At 38.1% G+C, this 18998-nt stretch overlaps 1 protein-coding gene across 2 annotated transcripts in view; it reads right to left on the bottom strand.

Moving 5' to 3' along the window:
- Nucleotides 1-449: 449 nt before the first annotated feature.
- The window catches only part of ATG3 (autophagy related 3), a 26489-nt gene continuing 7940 nt past the window's right edge, over nt 450-18998 (bottom strand). Inside the window, exons 4-12 of one of the 2 annotated variants that reach the window (XM_040594268.1) lie at nt 18415-18485; nt 16553-16660; nt 14525-14574; nt 12480-12561; nt 11924-11958; nt 10997-11152; nt 10198-10325; nt 2324-2392; nt 450-671 (exon numbers count right to left, since the gene is read on the bottom strand). In XM_040594268.1, the coding sequence (XP_040450202.1) occupies nt 590-671; nt 2324-2392; nt 10198-10325; nt 10997-11152; nt 11924-11958; nt 12480-12561; nt 14525-14574; nt 16553-16660; nt 18415-18485 (781 nt within the window). In that variant the 3' untranslated portion in view covers nt 450-589. The remainder of the gene's footprint in view (nt 672-2323; nt 2393-10197; nt 10326-10996; nt 11153-11923; nt 11959-12479; nt 12562-14524; nt 14575-16552; nt 16661-18414; nt 18486-18998) is intronic. The other variant, XM_040594269.1, reaches the window with a different exon arrangement.

Genomic DNA, 18998 nt, shown 5'->3' with positions numbered 1-18998 from the left:
CTCCCAAAAAATTCCATCAAAACACTAGTCTTTCTCAAATATAAATCTAAATCACCTGGTTAGTTACAGCTATTTTAGTTTAAGATGGAGTCAAACTTTCCTAGTAAGATGATCACTTATTTTCTTTCAGCTTTCAAAATCTTCCTCCAGCTAGAGGAAACAATCATTCATAAGTAGGGAAATACCCAGATAACTCTCAAGTGAGTTTAAATGGGAGGAAAAAAATAGCCAAAAATTGACATTTTCAGGAATCAGTAATGAAGCCAAAAGCATTAGGCTTCTACTAGGAAAGCAGATTTTGCTTCCAATATAGAAAAAAAAAAAAAGTCTTCTGTTGAAAGGAAATCGAAGCAATTATGGAGAAAGAAATCCCACCTCTTAGTGCAGTGTCTGTATCAGAATGAAAGTGATTTATTTATATTACACACAAAGATTTTTATTAAAAAGGCTGGTAATGGAACATTTTATTTTAATGCATCAACTTGATACAAGGTTAATTACAGAAATTGTGTATAATGTTGTATAAGTCACATGGATGGGTTATTTAAAAAAAGATTTGATAATTAGAGAAGGACATCTCTTATTTTAGTTACATTGTAAAGTGCCTCGTATAGTCATATTCTATCGTTGGAATGACCGCCTGTACAAATTTCAAGAAAATAAGAAGGTACCTGAGTTTTTTGTTAAGGAAAATGTGGAATAGCTAGAAATCCTGTAAAACTAATCAGAAGTCGCATTCAACGGTCCACTCAATAGTATATCTTGCTAACAGGAAAATAACACCTAGCAATTATACAATTGAGAGACTGGGAAATTAATACAGCAGAACTCTGGTAATGACAGCTGATGCTTGCCCAAACATACAGACCGTTCTGGTTTAAGTTCATGCAGGGAATCAGGAAATTTATTTTTCAATAAATCTTACAACTCCCTCTCTGCTTCCCCCGCCCCCACCCCCGCCTCACTTTACAATCCCATTTACATACTTAATATTCGTTACTAACAAATGCCAAGTTAAATTGCACCTAGCAAGGCTAATCCCTAGCTACCTTCCTGTGGCTGCAGGGAAAGCAGGCTCCTCCTCAGTGTTTCAGTGGCTCAGAAGAAGAAATAGGTTCCTGTTCTGAACCATCCTTTGCAAGAGCTCCTTCCTGTTGGTGAGGGAAGTAGAGAGATTAGCTTTGCTAATAGGCCTCAATCTGCAGGCTGGAGTATATTGGACAATTATAAACTAAAGCGTCTGTCCACCTGGGACTGAGGCAGACAGCAAACTGAAAAATTAAAATAAATCACTGTTTTCAACTGACAATTAAGTTACATCGGTACTGGATATAAGTAAACCCAACTATTTTGACACGTCAGTCTCATGGATCATTTCTTGACAAACACAAACTACATAATAATAAGGGAAGAAAATGCCTGTTCAAAAAAATTCTCAATTTGTTAAGTAATAGCAAAAAAAGTAACCAAAATCTTGAAAATAAGCTTCTTTAACTGTTGAAGAGTAGAAGACTTGAACTACCTTGCCAGAAAAGTTATTCTCCATTTTGGTTTCAGTTGCTTGCTGTACAAATTGAGCAATTCCCAACTCATACAGTGAATGAGAATTTTACTGATTCAGGGCCTACAGCTGCTCAGTAATCCCCCCTTGCTCACCTTACAGCAGCAAAAGAACACCATTTTCAAAGGATGCACTTGCTTCTAAGATGGAGGTTACTTCAGTCAGAAAGCATACCATCAATTACTACAAAGCATAACTAAGATCAGTCACCTTGCAAAAAGAAAATTCTAATCGTGAGGCATTTGATATTGATGTTCAGAACATGTTCAGTCATTTTCATTGCTTTTTTTGTTAGTTGCTCACATGCAGAGTAGAGAATAATGGGACCTCTATACCTTTCAGAAATTAATCTCAGATTCAAATCTAATACAGGAACTGCTGTACCAAAAGGAGGGATTACACTCTGGAGAATCTACAAACCTCCAGCCTCATTCTCCTGCACTGGGATCTGTTTCACACTCACAGTTACCTCCTTCATAGCCCTACAAACAAGGGCTCAATCCTGTCCCTTCAATCCTACCTGCTTCCCTCCCACCCCACCCCCCCATTGCTCTTGTCACCCTCCCTCCTCTGCCCCTAACAACTGATTAACAAAGTTTGTTTGCACAAAGGAGCTCATCCTGGAACTGTAGTAAGTGCCACCACAAGCAATTGTTTACTGCTTTCACACACAACTGCATTCCAGTTTAGCAACCTTGAGGTAATGGCTTCTTACACTGCAAGACATTTCTAACAATACCATGTAGTAACAAAAAAGGATACATGTGAACTCCAAGTTCTCCACCACCTTCTGCAACAGTCTCAATTATTTTCTTCATGACTTCTGCATGCCTGAAAAATAGAGCAGAAACAGTGGAACTATTTTAAGCAAGAAGTAACTCCCTCAGCTAGATTAGGTTTTGTGCCTACTAAATAGTTTTGGACAGTTCTCTTCAGAAGTAAGAGGAAACTATCAGTTTATTGAGGAAAAATATCTCAACAGTAACTGAAGGTTTAATACTAACCTGATGAACACAACATTATTTGCCAGCTCCTTACATTCACAAGGAAAGCAAAAACTGTTCTCAGCTACAACGTATTGACTGTCATTCGGGCACTCAGTCTACATGTTGCTTGTCACTAGTGCAATTTTTAATTGCTAAATGTCAAAGAAGCTACCAGGTAAGTCCCCAGAAGGTAATCCTCACCAGCAAGCCACCAGAAGTTCCCAGATGACCCCTGAAGAAGATGCCCAGAAATTGCTGCAACTTTTTTAGCTACCTCTGCTGCACTCTTCAATTTGCAGAACTTAAGAGGTATCTAACACTTAACTTACAGTTTCCTAGGAAACGCAGGCCAAATCAACCCTGCATGAATTCAGAACCGTTGCTCTAGGACTGACTTAAGGTATGGAAACTTTTTCTGGCAATAACTTAGGTTCTATGGCAGATCAACAGCTTCTAAGCCAGTTTCTTCTCTCTCATGACTCTGTTATTGTAAAGCCCTACAGGGGAGGACAAACATATCCTCAGGTCACTGTATTTCGATATTAAGTCATCAGTGACATACCAGACCTACTACGAACCACAGAAACATTTATGTACAGAGCTGACTGTGGGAATAAAACATAGAATCACATAATAACTAAGTCTGGAAGAGACTGGTTAACTTCAGTCCAACTCTGAGCAGTAAACTAGAACAGACTGCCCAGGACCTTGTCTGGTCTGGTTTTGAGTATCTCCAATGATGAAGACTTCAAATCTTGTGATGACCAGTTACAATTCAGAAGTAATGGTCTTGTGTTCAGGATAGTTCTTGTACCACATAAACCAGGGGATGAACTACATACTAAATCAGAGTGGATATCTACAGTGTGATCAATTTGTGTTAAAAATATATAACTAAAACATCAACTCATCTGTATAACTCAGCTTACTTTTATCTAGACTTTAGCTTTGTTTTAAAATCATGATTCTGTAGGCAATCAGTGACATCATACAGGGTGATGGACGTTCACCTACACAACACTGCAAGCTATTTAACAGCAGCACTTGAAAATACCTGCCCTGAAACAACCTATGTGCTACTGAGAACAAGGGAGAGTGGTAAGCAGAGTTCGCATGACTTACTGACCATGCTTTGATACTACTACGCAAATCCAAATAGCTGACCAGCAACTGGCATTTAGTAGTTACCTCCGAAGTTAATCATGCTGCCAGCCACCGCAAAGGCAAGGAAGGAAGATGTTGCAAAGTTACCAAGACATACTGTAAACAGGAACACGCAAGTCTGGGGAAATACTAAAGGTCAGCATTTGTCATTTGCTGTGCTGTTGGTCTTTGCAAATCAGCTAACCCTCACAGATGATTCCAATTCTGGATCCTCACGATGCCCCTGCGGAACACATGCTGCATCGGGTGCTAAGGCCTGTTGCTTCTATATAGGAACCTGGCCACTGTCGAAACTTAAGCTTTGACCACATCCATAATGGTGGACTATTTTTTGTACGGGCACAGAGTACAGGTTACTCCTACAGCTACTAGAAGTCTTTTAACAGGATACTGGCTGAACTTCATACACTTTAGAGATATTTCCTCTTTTCTGTTTTCTAAGGACTAGTTAGGTATCTGGAATTCACACAATGACCATAGTAATGGTCATTCTTACTGTCATACAGTTACTCATGAAAAGCTTTGCCGGTGCTTTATAAACTTTCAAAAGTTTGTTTCCTGTTCTCAGTTTTCATGTGTAAGTAAATTTTGAGGAATTAATATGAAGTATGTATACCAAACAATGGAAAGAAATAAGATAACTGGAAGAAATGTCATCTAAAATACCCTGCTATCTAGAAATCTCTTTTGTTTGGTTGGTTTTTTGTTTTTGTTTTGGGGTTTTTTTTCTAATTTTACTTCTGAATAAAAGTCCTGCAGAAGTAACTCTTTAACTCCAGGTGACTAAATACACTACATGCTCACCAATGCTTGTTCCAGGAACTGTTTGTAGATCACTTGAGTTACCGAACAGATCAGACATTTAAAACATCTACTAAAGTCACCTAATTTACTTTTTGGCCTATCAACTGACTCTTGAGGTGGTTCAAGTAATATAAATGAGTTATTCACATTCCAAACCAGAAATACTGCTTTTCCTATTGAAAATAAATTGAAATATACAGAGTTAAAATCATCCATTAAGGTGTTTAAAATAAGTTGAAAGAAGTAGATTGCTTAGATGACCCTTTAAGCTCTCATTAGGAATGTTCACTTTCAAACTGAAGAACCCCTCTCCTGTTTTGCAATTAACCAAAGCAAGCTGTCAGTCAAAATATGTGTCATTAACTTCACATTGGAATTCAGCTGACATACTGACATTGTCTGAATTATCAGTGGGTATTATATAATCAGAAAGTAAAAGGAAAACATAAAAGCCTTCCTGGCATATGGGGAAAAAAAATCCAACACCAGAAATTATTCATTCCCTGCCACCTTGCAGTTACTAGACATAAAAGGCCTTCCACAGGACTTTCAGTGTAGCAGACAACAACTATAAGCTTCCATGAAACAGGGTAAAATCCAAGACTTTTTGGAACAAGGTACTTTTTTTTAAAAAAAAAAAAATCAACCAACAAAACCAGACACTGAATCATATTCAAAGTAAGCGCTCACACACAATGAAACAGGTGTGGAAAACCCCACAAATGTCATCAGTACGAGAAACGTTCAGAATCTGCAATAGTCAAGTTAACCTGAAGACCTACAATTCTCTGATCCTTGTAGTTGCCTCTAGTCAATTCCCTACAGACATTTAGAGTAGATAAGAAGAAAAAAAGTACAGAAGCCCATCACCATTTCTTCTGAAATAGAGAAAAACAAGCCCCTGGAATTAGTGCAAGTAGTTCAGATCTCACTGTAAATGTGTTTAGCATTAACTAATTTGATAGTTCTTTCATAACACGCACATAAAAAAGTTGAGAACTGCGATTAAATCAGGTTGCAGCAATTCATGAGGAAGTTGACTATGTTCCTCCCAGTAATATAAAAACGCTGACAAGAGATACAACTTACAGCACAGCTGCAAGATGAACAGTTTCAACTAAATACTAAAAATAGAAGCAATCTCAAGCAGCTGACAGAGGCACCCAACTGCCATTTCTTTCCTTTCTCTGACGCATGACGTAAGGATATACACATCACAAGAAACAGCCAACTAAGTTCAGGACCATCCAAATACCTTATGTTACCCAATTTTTCTAACGTGTACGGAAGCAACAGCAGCAGAGCTAGCTGAACATTGGTACTGCCTAGCTAAAATAAGAACAAACCAACGTTTTTAGCTACTATCTTTCCCCACAGAAGCCCAGACCTTCTTAACTGTTAGCCTCAACAATTCAAGAAAATAGAATAGCTCACCTTGTGGAGTAAGAGAATATACTTAAAACATCCATTTTTACGCTGTTAGCCTCTTTCCTCACAGTCCCAAGATGACCTTTTCAAACCCTCCTGTCGTTAAGCAGTTGCCAGTCAACTAGACTGCTTTTTAAGGAGGACCAGACGGTTTTCTCCACATTTAAGACTACTGTCAAATCTGTCTCACTGCAGTATCAATCAGCTCTTTCAAGCTTAAAAGACTAATTAGAACAAGTCTCATGATGCCCACAATTTCTTCAAGTGTAGATGTGGATTACATAATCCACATTCACTGGCTTCAGATGAAGAAATGAAAACATGCAGATTTGTTTTCATAAACTCTTGACTTTTCAGTTAAGAGCTGTTACCCATGAAGACTCTCTATTCAAATTCACTGACTAGCACTAAATTGGTTCTTACTCTGCAAAGGTGTCTGCAAAATTAAGTAGATTACATTGCAGCCACAGCCCAGTATAAAACCCTGTGGTGGTGTGCCACCCCTCCTCCCCCACGCCATCCCTGCCTAAGCCATATCCACCAGTGGGGGTTGTAATGGCTGCACCCAACTTACTCTGGAGCTTGGGGGATGGATGGCAACATGGTAGCCACGGGCTGTCTGGAACAGTGACCCAGATGTCTTGCTGGTATGCAAATACAACTGTAAGACAATCATCTAACTCCATAAAAAGTGGACATCCCTGGGCCCACTGAACTCTCCGGCAGGGCAGTGGGCTGCCTGCCAGGCGAGATCTCCCCTTGAGTAGGGACAGCTCTCAGGGTTGCTCTTCCAGGTTGGGAGATTCCTTGCTGCAACAGATTCTCAGTAAGCGAATAATAGCATGCTAAACTTTGAAATCTTAACTAAGTGACGTAAAGGATAGATTGTGCATATATAATCCTTTAGACATAAACCGTTGACCAAGTCTGGGACTAGGAATGGATCCAGCTGCATCTAGACTCCTCTCTGTGACGGAGTTTAGAAAGTAAGCAATGTCTAGCTATGCATTCAATCCCCATTAACTCATTGTAGTCAACATAAAATGATTCACTTCTAGTGAAGTTAGGTTAGTGATGCATCTGTAACTGTATTAGTGACTGTGCCCCTGAAGGACAACTGCAAGCCTGATAAGGGGAACATTCTACTCCACGAGGGGCCAAGAGCCAGTTAATTGCTACAAAGACAAGAAATCATCAGGACAAGACTGTAGCTAGAGGAGATCACAACCATGAACTCAGTTCAGGACTAAAAGACTCACTCCCCACCTCCCTCAGACATGTGCAGTAAATTAAAAATACACTGTAACTTTAAACAAAAATGAGAGATATATAGACCGACAGAAAGCTACTATGCATAACTAATTACTAGTACTATCTTTTAGGTAGAGTTTGGAAAATACATATGTATAACTAGAATGTATAAATATTATTCTTGTTCTTCTGAGTTTTGGGCTTGTTTTGTGGAATACTACCTAGCCCCCAGCTTTGCACATATCTGTAATAAAGAAATACCTTGACTACGTGTGTCAATTGGCTCTTGCAGACTGGATGAACGATCCCACTTTTTGGATTACACAAGGAGGTCCTTTCTGAAGCTCATGACTTGACAGAAGGGTGTCCCTCACAGTTTTGGCTGACATTGTCCTCTATGCAGTAAATAATCCAGTGTACCTTGCCACTGACTCTTGTTAAACCAGTCACATTTACCATTTGTTATATCAATAAAGTATATTGTTGCTTCTCTCAGAGTGAAGTGCGTGATTCCACCCACAACACACCCACAGGGCCACCTAGTCAATGAAGGCTGTCCTGCCCAAATATCTGGTCATCATTGTTTCTCTTGAGAGTGCCCTCCCAGCCTGCATTCATCAACAGGAGCTTTTTCCCAAACAATTTATTAACAGAGCTAATACTAATCACTAAATTAAGCCTTGGCTTTAAGCTTTTTCCCCTCCTTTTCTTCTATTAATAATCTTCCTAGTCAGTCTGTTAAGCCTTTCTACATTAATTCCACCTGACACTCCTTCAAAAACACTAGTTGCAAAAAAAGGTACATCCACTTCTTTGTCCAAATCCCTGCAGACAGCAAAAAATAAGGCAAAGTCACTAACAGGTTGACCTATTAAGACTGATATGTTCATATAAGGTACAAGAATACCTTATGGGATCAAACCAAAGGTCTGCCTCGTCCTGTTTATTATCTTATAGTAGTACATGCTTAAGAAAGAGGCCAGGGCAAGCACCTAGTAATCCTTCCTCCAAAGTGCGACTAGTTTCCAGCAGTATGCAATCCAAGGACTTTCTAATTCTGAAGCATTCTAGTAACTTCACTTTTGACAACTCTTTGACAATTTTTTTTTAACATCATATTGCTTAAATATTTAACCAGGTGCTGTGTGCAGAGTTTAATCCTTTTTCTTGCTTTGGACACGCCAGCAGTGAGTAGCATTCAATGTCACCAGTTTTTCTATCAGAAAAAATGGAACACCTGTTACTTCACCTTTTGTGGCATTCATAATGAAGGTCACTGACATCATAAGTCCCTCCTCAGCTGCCTTTTCCAGACCTGAAGGGCCCCATGTTATTCAATCATCTCTTACGGGAAAAAGCTTCATAACCTGTTAGCCTGGCCAGCTCCTCTGTATCTTTTCCAGTTTTAGTCATCTTTCATCTCACGGACTACAGAACAGATGACCAGAGCTGTACTGCAGTATTCGACACGTGTGTGGTCCCACAGATTAATAGAGGCCTTACGCTGTTTTCTGTTCTATTTTTTATTCTTTTCTTAAGTTGTAAGTTCTGCTTCCTGTACTAGTTGAGCACTGAGACTGACATTTTCACAGGTCTATTGTGTTAGTGTAGACTTAAACCCAAGGATTTAAATACCAACAATCAAATTTAGCACTTTAAACTTTTCTACAAGACAGCTAAATTTGGGAAAAAGCTATTTCCTGGTTCTACAGTGGCTTCTCTGCTAAATATTGTCTAGATATAAGCCTGACTGCTTGGTGAAAGCAACGACCCTTGTAAAGCAGTGGTTAAAGAACTATGAACTGGAAGAAGTGTGAGAGACAGATTTACAAAGCCCATGAATATACATCCTCATAGTAAGATCAAAAGTTGCCACAAACTACTTTGTGCAAAGTTCCCTTTCACCCTTCCCAAGATTATGATCTTATGATGAAATAATTCCTAAACCAGAAATGAAGAATGTTTTGAATAGGCAAAAACAAACTTACAGTAGTCAACAGCAAGCTGATTATTTGACACCTCAACTAGTGACACAGATCCCAGAAGCATTTCTTTAAGTCAAAAGAAATTGTAATATTTAAAGGGGCAATGTGGACTTTTGGTTTGTTTTTTTTTTTAAACATATGCAAGACTACAAAGGATGTCCCATTTTTAAAATGAGATAAAAGCCCAAACTCATATTTATGAACTTCATACTATCAAGAAGCTGAGGAATCACACTGTTTAAGATACTGGCTCTGTATCACTAAGACACCCTAAAGGATGTTAGGGTTTACATCTAAGATGAAAGGCACCTTTCAAAGACTTAGAAAAAATATCTGTGCAGCTAGCCGAACTACAGACTCCCTATGTCTTGGGTGAACAACGTGGAAAATGCAACAGAAAAGACCCTTAAACCCACAAGTGTGTTTTGTACTTGTTTTCAACAAGTGGCTGTGGTTCATCCCGCAGTGCCAGTTCTGCTTACCGAAAGTGGCCCACTGAGCACTCACATTCCATGTCGAGGCTCCACAGCAGCGAGCCGGCCCCCTTAACAACTGAAAGTTTGAGAACAGGTTGAGATCGTTTCTGCCCCAATATTTCAGTGTGGCAATTAAAGGACCACTATTTATCAGTGAAAAGTTTCAAGGACTTCTGGAGGAGCAGAAGGGAGTAGTTATTACAAAATAGGAAAGAGTTATTTCATGTTCAAATAGTGCTTTCTGCTCTCAAAGTGTTTCTTTTATAAAGTTTAGTAGTCTGCCATCTTCTGGAGTCCTTAGGAAAGTGGAGGAAAAGTAAACCAGAGCTAAGGCAGCTCTAACTGCAGAATACACTTGTGGCAGTAAGCACTGGAATGACTTCAGAGAATCACCAATACCTTCCTTTCATTCTGCCTCAGAAGCTTACAGACCGTTACGGCTGTCAACTGTGGAAATATGTCCAGAAAACCCAAACTAAATGCTTAACAAGACCAGTGAAGTGCCTTGTATCTGCATGCTGAATCAGACCAGGAACACTTACCTGCATGGATGAACTGAGCACATAGGAGGTGGAGGAAGATGAGGATGGTTTTCAATGGTCACTGTTTTCTTGACGTGATCTTGACTAATATCTTCATACATATGCTCTACTGTTAAAGGCTGCCGTTGCTATATAGGAAAAGGGAACATGAGAACAAAAGCATTACTAAAAGAATTTTTTGCTCCTTCTCAGCGATTTTGATACCATTAACAGATAAAACACCATAAATTACAAGCATCTCATTTACAACAGTTCTGAAGGCACACTGAAAGAACCAAGTGTGTTAAAATCCATATGGTGTATAAATTGTACTGCACAAATTTTTGTTTGTAATATACAGGTGAATGCTAAAGTCAATATATTTGAGAACCATCTAGGTTCCCATCTAGGTATTTGATCTGTAAGCCCTAACCAACTTTAGATCAAGAAATTTATTCGTTAAAGGAAAGAGTGATTTATCTAATCCTCTCCCTCTGATGATGATAAAACCACATACCTGCTTACCTGACTGAGTTTACTGGGGTTATTACTAGCTCTACAGAACAAACAAAAACTGAAATGACAGAGCATGATTCGCTTCCTTCTACATGTGCTCAGTTACCAAGTATCATTTTCAGTGAAATTGTTCCTACTTCCTGCAAGTACCTTAAGTCCTAGCTGCAACCCTGACTCTGTAATGGTTTTCTCACCATTTTTTCCTTTAAATTTCTACTGCAAATAAACAACAAAATAGCCTTGCTATTTGACATGGTGAGTCTAATTTCAGAGAAGTGGGGGAAAAAAACCAGCATAGCTATACCTCATCATATCCAAATAACCAGAGCCTTGGAGTTTGGTAGTATTTGTCGTAAGTGATGTAGAGGTCATAAGTTCTAGTCTGTAGAATAGCATCTTCCCCTCCAACATCAGCTTTAGCTTTGTTAGCTTCTACAATCTGTCTTGTGTCAATCGTTGCCTGGTTCAAGGTAAGAATGACAATATTAGTAAAGTCTTGTTTGGGTTCCCTCCTTTCCCATCGTAAGTAGTTACATAAAGCTGTAAAACTTAAATTAATGTTCTTAAGTGAGCATTAAAAAAAATAGGCTTTTGTTTGTATCTTTAAATTAAGAGTATCAGTTTCTCTCCCAACAAGTGGGCTTGGGTTTTATTTTTGGCATTTTATTTTTCAAAAAAAGGTCTGGCTTCTTAAGGAAGCATGCAACTAAATTGTCACATCCCCCTCCCTTCTTTCACCAATAACTTTTGAACCCAACAGACAATTCAGAAGGCAGAGTCCTTAGTTTATGCAGGTTCATGAAGACCTTAGACAAAGAGGTCTTTGTCTAAAAAAATCTAAAAAAAAAAAAAAGACAAATCACTTTTTTTTCTCTCATGACAGTCTGGTGCATCAGTATAATCTATTGAACCTATAAGCCAGTCATCCTCCTCATGTAAGCCTCAAGAACAACCACTGCATTTTTTACCTCTTATGAATACAGCATTATGTGTAAGCAGAGCAAAAAGGATCAGCAAAAACTAGGAAAATTACTGTGATCAAAATCTTTGAGGACCTAAGGTTACTGCAGTAGGTTGGCAGGACACAAATCCATAGGATACCAGGCTCAGTAATCCCACTGCTTATAATGAGCTTGTTATGTCATCCATTTGTTACCATTATTTTTACTTTGCATGTGCTCATATTGGTGATAAACATTGTAACAGACAAGACAGAGAACTCTTCACTCACATCATCTGTCTCCAATAGCCCACTTTCTTCATACTCTGAAAAGAAGACCCATAAAATTCTATGTTCAGCTTGTAGCTAGTCATCATATTCCTCATCCATAAACAACTCCTTTAAAACAATCTAGATGTATCTAAAAATGTTTTATTCAAGTAGACTTCCCAATCCCCAAACCAGACTAAATGTTTTTAATACAGGTTTAACCAAGACTCCAGTAACTACATGATAAGCAATCCTTAAGTGGTTTTAAGCAGGCAGATTGAGTTTAAGCATAGGTATAAAGCCGGAAGGAAGCTGTGCTAAATCCCTGATTTATACTTGCTCGGATCTGTTCTGCTACTCAAATTAATTTCCCAGTCACTAACATTCACATAAGTTTTGGCACAAAAGTTAGAGTAAACATGCATAAATAAGACCATACAAAAGATGATAAAGAACATGTGCCTGCTGAATTTTTCAGCATGCATCCCATGAAACGAAAGAGTAGTGTTTTCTTAGGGTGTACTGCTTTAGTTAAAGACCTGAAATAAAGCACATCCCACCCAATTTAAGGAAATACCTTCCATGTCTGCAGCCTCTCCTTCATCTTCCTCATCATCATCTTCACAAGATGCTGAGCATTCTGGTATTTTTATATTATCCTTTAGAAGTTAAATTGAAAACACTGCTTTAAAGACTGCTGCATCTACACAGCCTAACAGTCCAGTCAATACATACAGTGAACCAGAAAAGTAATTTCTGCAGTATTAAGAAGGACTATACTGAATTCAAATATTTGCTTATTAACCTGTCTTAGTTTCAAAGTCCTAGTATGACAGTAAAAATTCTCCTTTGACTTTGTAATCTGGAATGATTTAATTCCTAAGCAAAGAAGAATAAACATGGTGTTAAACTTAAGCCTATAGCTTTTCTTCAAAAAGCCCACCTATCTCAAATGAAAGGCTATGACTAAACAGGGAGGTCAAGATTTTGCATGTCCTAAGCCACAGCTAACTATGCAGCAGTTATCATAGAATCACAGAATATCTCAAGTTGGAAGGGACCCACAAGGACAATCGAATCCAGCTCCCTGCTTCTTGCAGGACTCCCTGAAACTAAATTGTATGACTGAAAGCATCATTCAGTTCCATGATTGTTTTTAAAATACAAGAGAGTCCCAAAAGTTTATCATATTTTGATATCGTTGTCTGAGGAAGCACAGTCCAACAGAAATTAATATGGCACAAGCCCTCAGCCAATTTTTTCTTTTGGGTGTTGTGGGCCCATGCGTAGCATCTGAAGCCAACAGACAACCCCAGTGAAATTCAGAAGGGGAAGGTCTCAATTTACACAGGTTTCATGAAAACTTTAGGGGAATACACCAAATAACGATTACAATTAGAAACTGCTCTAACTGTAAGCATCAGGTGGCTGATTTCCTCATTTGAAAAAAGAAAAAAAAAAAAAAAGGCCAAAACCAGTAAGAAACTAATTTGTGAAGTGCTTTGGGAAACGGAATGTTAGCAGAGAAGGACTTGACCTTCTAGATTGGACTTGTTGTCCAAGAAATGAAGTACTGCAAAACTAGCAAATTTTTCTACATATAATATAAGTGAAATCAAATTCATAACACACAACAGCAGTTACAAATCACATAAGATTCTACAGGTATTGTGTTTTGCAGAAATAGTGAACACCTTTAGGTACTCCTCAGAGTGTTTCTTTCACCGTTATGTTACTGACTTGTACTGACTTGTGAAAAAGTAGTATTTTTACTACGTTCAGCAGTCTGACTTGAAATACACGTACTCCACAGTTCGTCGTATCAACAGCATTTTGAGCTGTTTACAACTGTGCGGTACCGTGTGGCAGCCCATTCTTTCCCCAAAATTTTTGGAATCCAAAGCTTTCTGCTTTGATGGTTTAAGAAACTCTTGTAGCATACAGACAGAACTCCACTTTAACAACCAACTCATCTTTAAAAGTATTCTGTGTCTCTGACTTTCTCTGCATTTCTTAAACATGTTAGCTAACATGATTCCAGTTCAAGTACTTCCAACTGTTCTGTTTCCTGAAGGCATAAGTTTCGGATTTGGCTCCTGCTGCAGAGTGACTTTTTGGAAATCTGCAGAAACTGATGACTCTGTAAGACAGATACACTTTTAGGACTTCTAAACTTGAGGGCACAAGCCAGTCATACAGGACCAAATATGTTTAAACCCTGCCTGCAGTAGTTAAAGATTACAAAGAAATACTTTACATCCCTACATTATTTTTCCATATAAAAGTTTATTTACACTGGATCTCCGAACATTAGCTTCTTAAGACACAAAGGTGCAGTATCACTGTAAATAGAATTTCATTTTCAGTTTGTATGAGTTTGGCACAAGAGCACACTGGCTAAAACATTCCAAAGAGAACACTGCCTCAGTAAACACACAGTAATAAGGGGGGGCACGTGCTTAGACTAATATCACGGACTCTGAAGGTCGAGGTGTATATGCAACACACCTAGTGGTAAAGTATACTTTAATCTTTCACAGGCAGTACTAGATTACTGCAGGTAGGACTTCTGCTACCTTTAGGTCCTGTAATAAAGCAAAAGGAAAATCCAGGAACAAATACCTTATTATCTAGTGTGATCTCCTTAACTGCTTCTGTTGCACCCACTATACCTGTCAATCAAACAAGAAGTTTGCATTTAAAAAGATTTTGTTACAGAATAGTACAGAAAGAGGTTGCAAAGATTTCAGAAAGCAGCACGTGACCTTTCCAAGTTACATCTCACAATAATTTTGATATTTGAAGAACTGTTTATTTGCTATTGGTAGCATGCTTGGTGCTGGACATCTATAAATAAATCATACTAGTAACATGGAACAACAGCACAGCTCTTGCACGTCATTCAAATTTTGTTGATGGAACACCACAAAGTAACTTGGATTTTTATTTTCAGGAATTTTTGCATAAAAGTGAGTTCAGGATAGGCATTCACATCACAATAATGGAACTCCACTTCATAGGCAAGGCATGCATTTATGAATATTTCTGAGCATCTTGAAAGCAAGGTGTTCATGACAAAACGTAATATAGCAGAACACTCAATGCTTTTAGTTGAGAGAAAGGGGGGGTAAAAACCATCCCTGTTAGCTTTCTAGTTTTACTGCAGCTCTCACCCAGTACTCTTTGCCATACATGACAAGATCCTGCTTTGACACAGTTCAGCTGAAAAGAAGTTAGATTATTATGGAGAATGAACCTGGAATCAAGCAACTGCTCATCTGAAATAACTATTCAAAGAAAAGGAATGCCAGTTGAATGCTGCTTGAAAACAATGCACTTCTAGTGGCTGTGATCATTTACATACATTTTTTCCTACCAGAAAAAGTGGTGTTATAAAGGACATCTATACAGATGGGGGGGAAACAGATGGGTTTTTAATCTCCTTTGACAGTGTTTGGGGAGCTGGCTAAGGTCTAGTCAGCGTTGCAGTTGTGCTACCACAGCATAGTGCCCAAACCAGTCAACCCTAAAAAGAAAAACTTGGCAGAGGAGCCTGTCCACAGCAGGGAGGGAGAATGCATCCTTAACCTTAATTCAGGGATTAAGACAAAGCTATGTCAAATTATTTCTTTGGTGTGTGGTGTTCGATTATGAACTCTGATACACTGAAGAATTGTCAGTGATCAAAACCGTACATCTAAAGAAACCAAAGGCATCTTTTCCCACCCTTTTTCTCCCCAGCTTGGCTGAACTATTTAGGCAACTTCTTCCACATTACAGCAAAAAATTTACTGCACAGGAAGTAAAAACTGCATGGAGTACCTTCTAGGTTTGAAAATGTTGGAGAAAACATGATTGAAAGACAGAATTATATCAATTCATGATAGAACATCAAGAAACAGACTAGAACTAATAAAATTAATTTTTTGAAAAGAACAAAAAGATGTATAAGAGGTTGTGCTAGAAAAGCTAGAGACAGATTCATGTTAGCAGCAATTTTTAGACTTCTTTATAAACACAAGCTCATCTGAGGAGTTAGTGTAAAAAAGAATCATCACCCACACTCACCTCTGCATTTAACAATATTTTCTTTCTTTGTTGTGCCTTTCTGCTTCCCCCAGTGATCTCAGATACTAAGGTAATAGCTATTTTCTAATGATTCCCACACTTTTAGCTCAATCTAACAATTCAACAGAATGGGAAATACTAAAATAAAAGTCAGCTGAGGTCATCATTAAGAGAAAGATCTCAACCTGCTTCATATGCAATCTACTAAAAAACCCAGAATTTTGCATAATCTTCAAACAAATAATGTAAACCCACATTCTCTTCACAGGATCTCCCTACTAAGGAATGAGCCACTACACAGCTCATTTTTGAAATAGCTTCCTAGAACTTCAGTACAAGAATACTGAAATAATTTATTGTCAACACCTCTAAAAAGTAGCTTGTTTCAGGCATATACAGCCATACAGTGAAACATCTGAGCAGTTATGCACCGATCAAGTTGTTAACTGGCAACATAACCTATTTCTTTCATATCAGATACCAGTACACAGCCATATACAAGAAAGATTTTACTTTCTAAGAGTGGAAACCGAAAATCTTTCAGATTACTAAATGCAAAGACTGAAGCAAGACTTTGAATACCTGCATTGTGAAAAGTGTCTACCCATCCCCCATCACCATCATCTTCTTCTATAATTGCTTCCTGCTCATCTGAGTACTCCATCTGCTTACACCTTTTGTAGCACGGCACTGCAAAAAATTGCAAAACAAAATGAATGCAGTCATTCCTATACAAAACCAGACTGGAGCAAGAAATTATCCTACAAGACCTTCTGAAACGTGGTAGTCTCACATCCTTATTTAAGGAATCCTAAAGCTGACAAGTGCAAAGGCATGAACTTAAAAAAAACATTGATGTGATGTACCAGACTGTTTATTTTATATACAGTACACTACTTGCAGTGGCCTTAAAAACTCATTCTTCCATTATCCATTAAAGCACGCTCATCCAAACTCTTAAGGATTAGAAAAGAATTAACTTCTCATTTGCTAACAACTGGAGACAACCTATCAGTTTTCTTCACATTGCTCAACAACTTTTAGTTTAAGTCCAACTTTGCCTGGATTAGCATCTGTTTACTGAACTGATTTGTCTTTAGAATTCTGCTAAAAGTTTGCATCAGCCATTTATGTGATATATTAGGTATTTTGAATTATAAATTAACATCTAGAGGTTCAGAACAGGTTAGAATTAATATCCTATTCAGAATTATTTCAGTCATGTGCATTACAGAGCCGTTCAAGCAAAGATTTATACAAAGTTTTCAGAAAATAGTCAAAGAAAGAATGCAGATCTGATTAAGACAAAACAAACATTTTCCAACATTGTAAACAATGATTACGTAAAAAATGCTCCTTTTCTACTAGTGTGGAGGAAAGAAAACCTGCTGCATGAAGTGCAGAATTTTTAAATTGCTCTTACACCTTTCACAAAGGGAGGAGAGTGGTGTGAAAGTGACATTCTCCAAAGACTTCCACAATCAGGTTTGTAGGATGCTTCCTGGCCTCACCTGTAGCCCACAACTTTTTACTCAGGTGGTAGTGCCAATGCATCACTATCAGCAGAAAACACATTATTTTGAAATGTGATCTAGAAGGATCAGAGCAATGAGGGACCCTGGAAGTGGGGGGGGACAAGAGAAACAACATAGAACACTTGGCCATCCAGCCATCAGGACCATCTTAGGAAAGTCTGTCCAGCACTACTGTAAGCATTTTCACATGATAGTGCACTGCATGACTCCAACAGCCAGCAAGTGAAATCCAAGTATAAAGTACAACCCACTGCAGCTAAAAATCTCCTCAGGCTGTTCTTAGTACTAAAGCTTCATCCGATGGCATTGTCTTTGACACATTTTGATACAAGATCTTTTCAGAAAATTATTTCTCCATGGTTGTGTCAAGATGTTAGCCTTCTCATCCATTAAAAAGGTAGTCACCACAAGTATTAAATATGCACAACCATAAAGCTGATCAAAATTTTATTTAAAAATTTATTTCATATTATTGTTATTGACAGGGATAGTAACATTAATTACATATCTGAACTAGAAGTATCAGTGTCACCTTGCAAGACATTTCTGAAACACTTCAATAGCCTAGGTTTTCCAAAAGAAAGAGCAAAATAAATATATTTTCCTTTTTGACACTGAATATGAGTTGAAGGAAAGGAGAAAGGTAAGACAGACAAGGAGGTTTATAATGTTTAAACTTCATTTCTACTTCATCAAGGCAAACTGTATTATGAGTATAAAGCCCTGCTAACAACTGGTCTAAGGAAAAGATTTTAGATATGCAGGAAAAACTTTTTTAATATTGCAAAGCCAAAGCAACCAAAGTACAAGACATTTATTTCTCCTGTCACTACAGACAATCAGTAGAGTTAGTAGCACAGCCAACCATGCTATCAACACTAAGAACACGTATTTAAACTTCAGCCTTACCATTTTTAGTTACCAAAAACTGTTTGTCTGTTGGCAGATAAGCCTTGACTTTTAGTTCTTCTCCTGAAGCCCTGTAAAATGAAGAGAACCAATAAAGGGTTGAGAATTTGATGATCTGCAAACAAAAGAATCCTTCTATTTTCAGCGTATATCAGGAACATTTTATATACTTGACCTGTTCTCAGAATCCATTCGCTATGACTTTACTCCTCCCTATACAAAGACTTTGATATAGGTATGGGGTCAGAAAGGTGGGTCATCCCTAAACCATGGAGTCTGGGTCAAAACTATTCCCTGCTTCAAAAACTACTTTCACTTTGAAATGGCCAAGCAAAGATGGGTTGACAGAACAATCTAGTCTATATGAAACTTTGTAGGATCAGCAACAACATAGTCCCAAATGTCTGAAGAAAACAACTTCAGAAAAAGCAAGAAATAGACCTCTATAAATATAAAACCTGCCCATAGTCACTAGAACTCAAGTAATCTTTGACTCACATTACTCAAGCATTTGCTTTCACCTTCAGCAGTTTTTGGTTTGAAAAGAGAGTAACATTCTAAACAGCCTGTTCCAAACTGCTGGC

The sequence above is a fragment of the Falco naumanni genome, chromosome 5, assembly GCF_017639655.2.
Source record: "Falco naumanni isolate bFalNau1 chromosome 5, bFalNau1.pat, whole genome shotgun sequence".
NCBI lineage: Eukaryota > Metazoa > Chordata > Aves > Falconiformes > Falconidae > Falco > Falco naumanni.
Note: the sequence above shows the minus strand (reverse complement) of the source record. Positions and strands in the feature narration are given on the sequence as shown.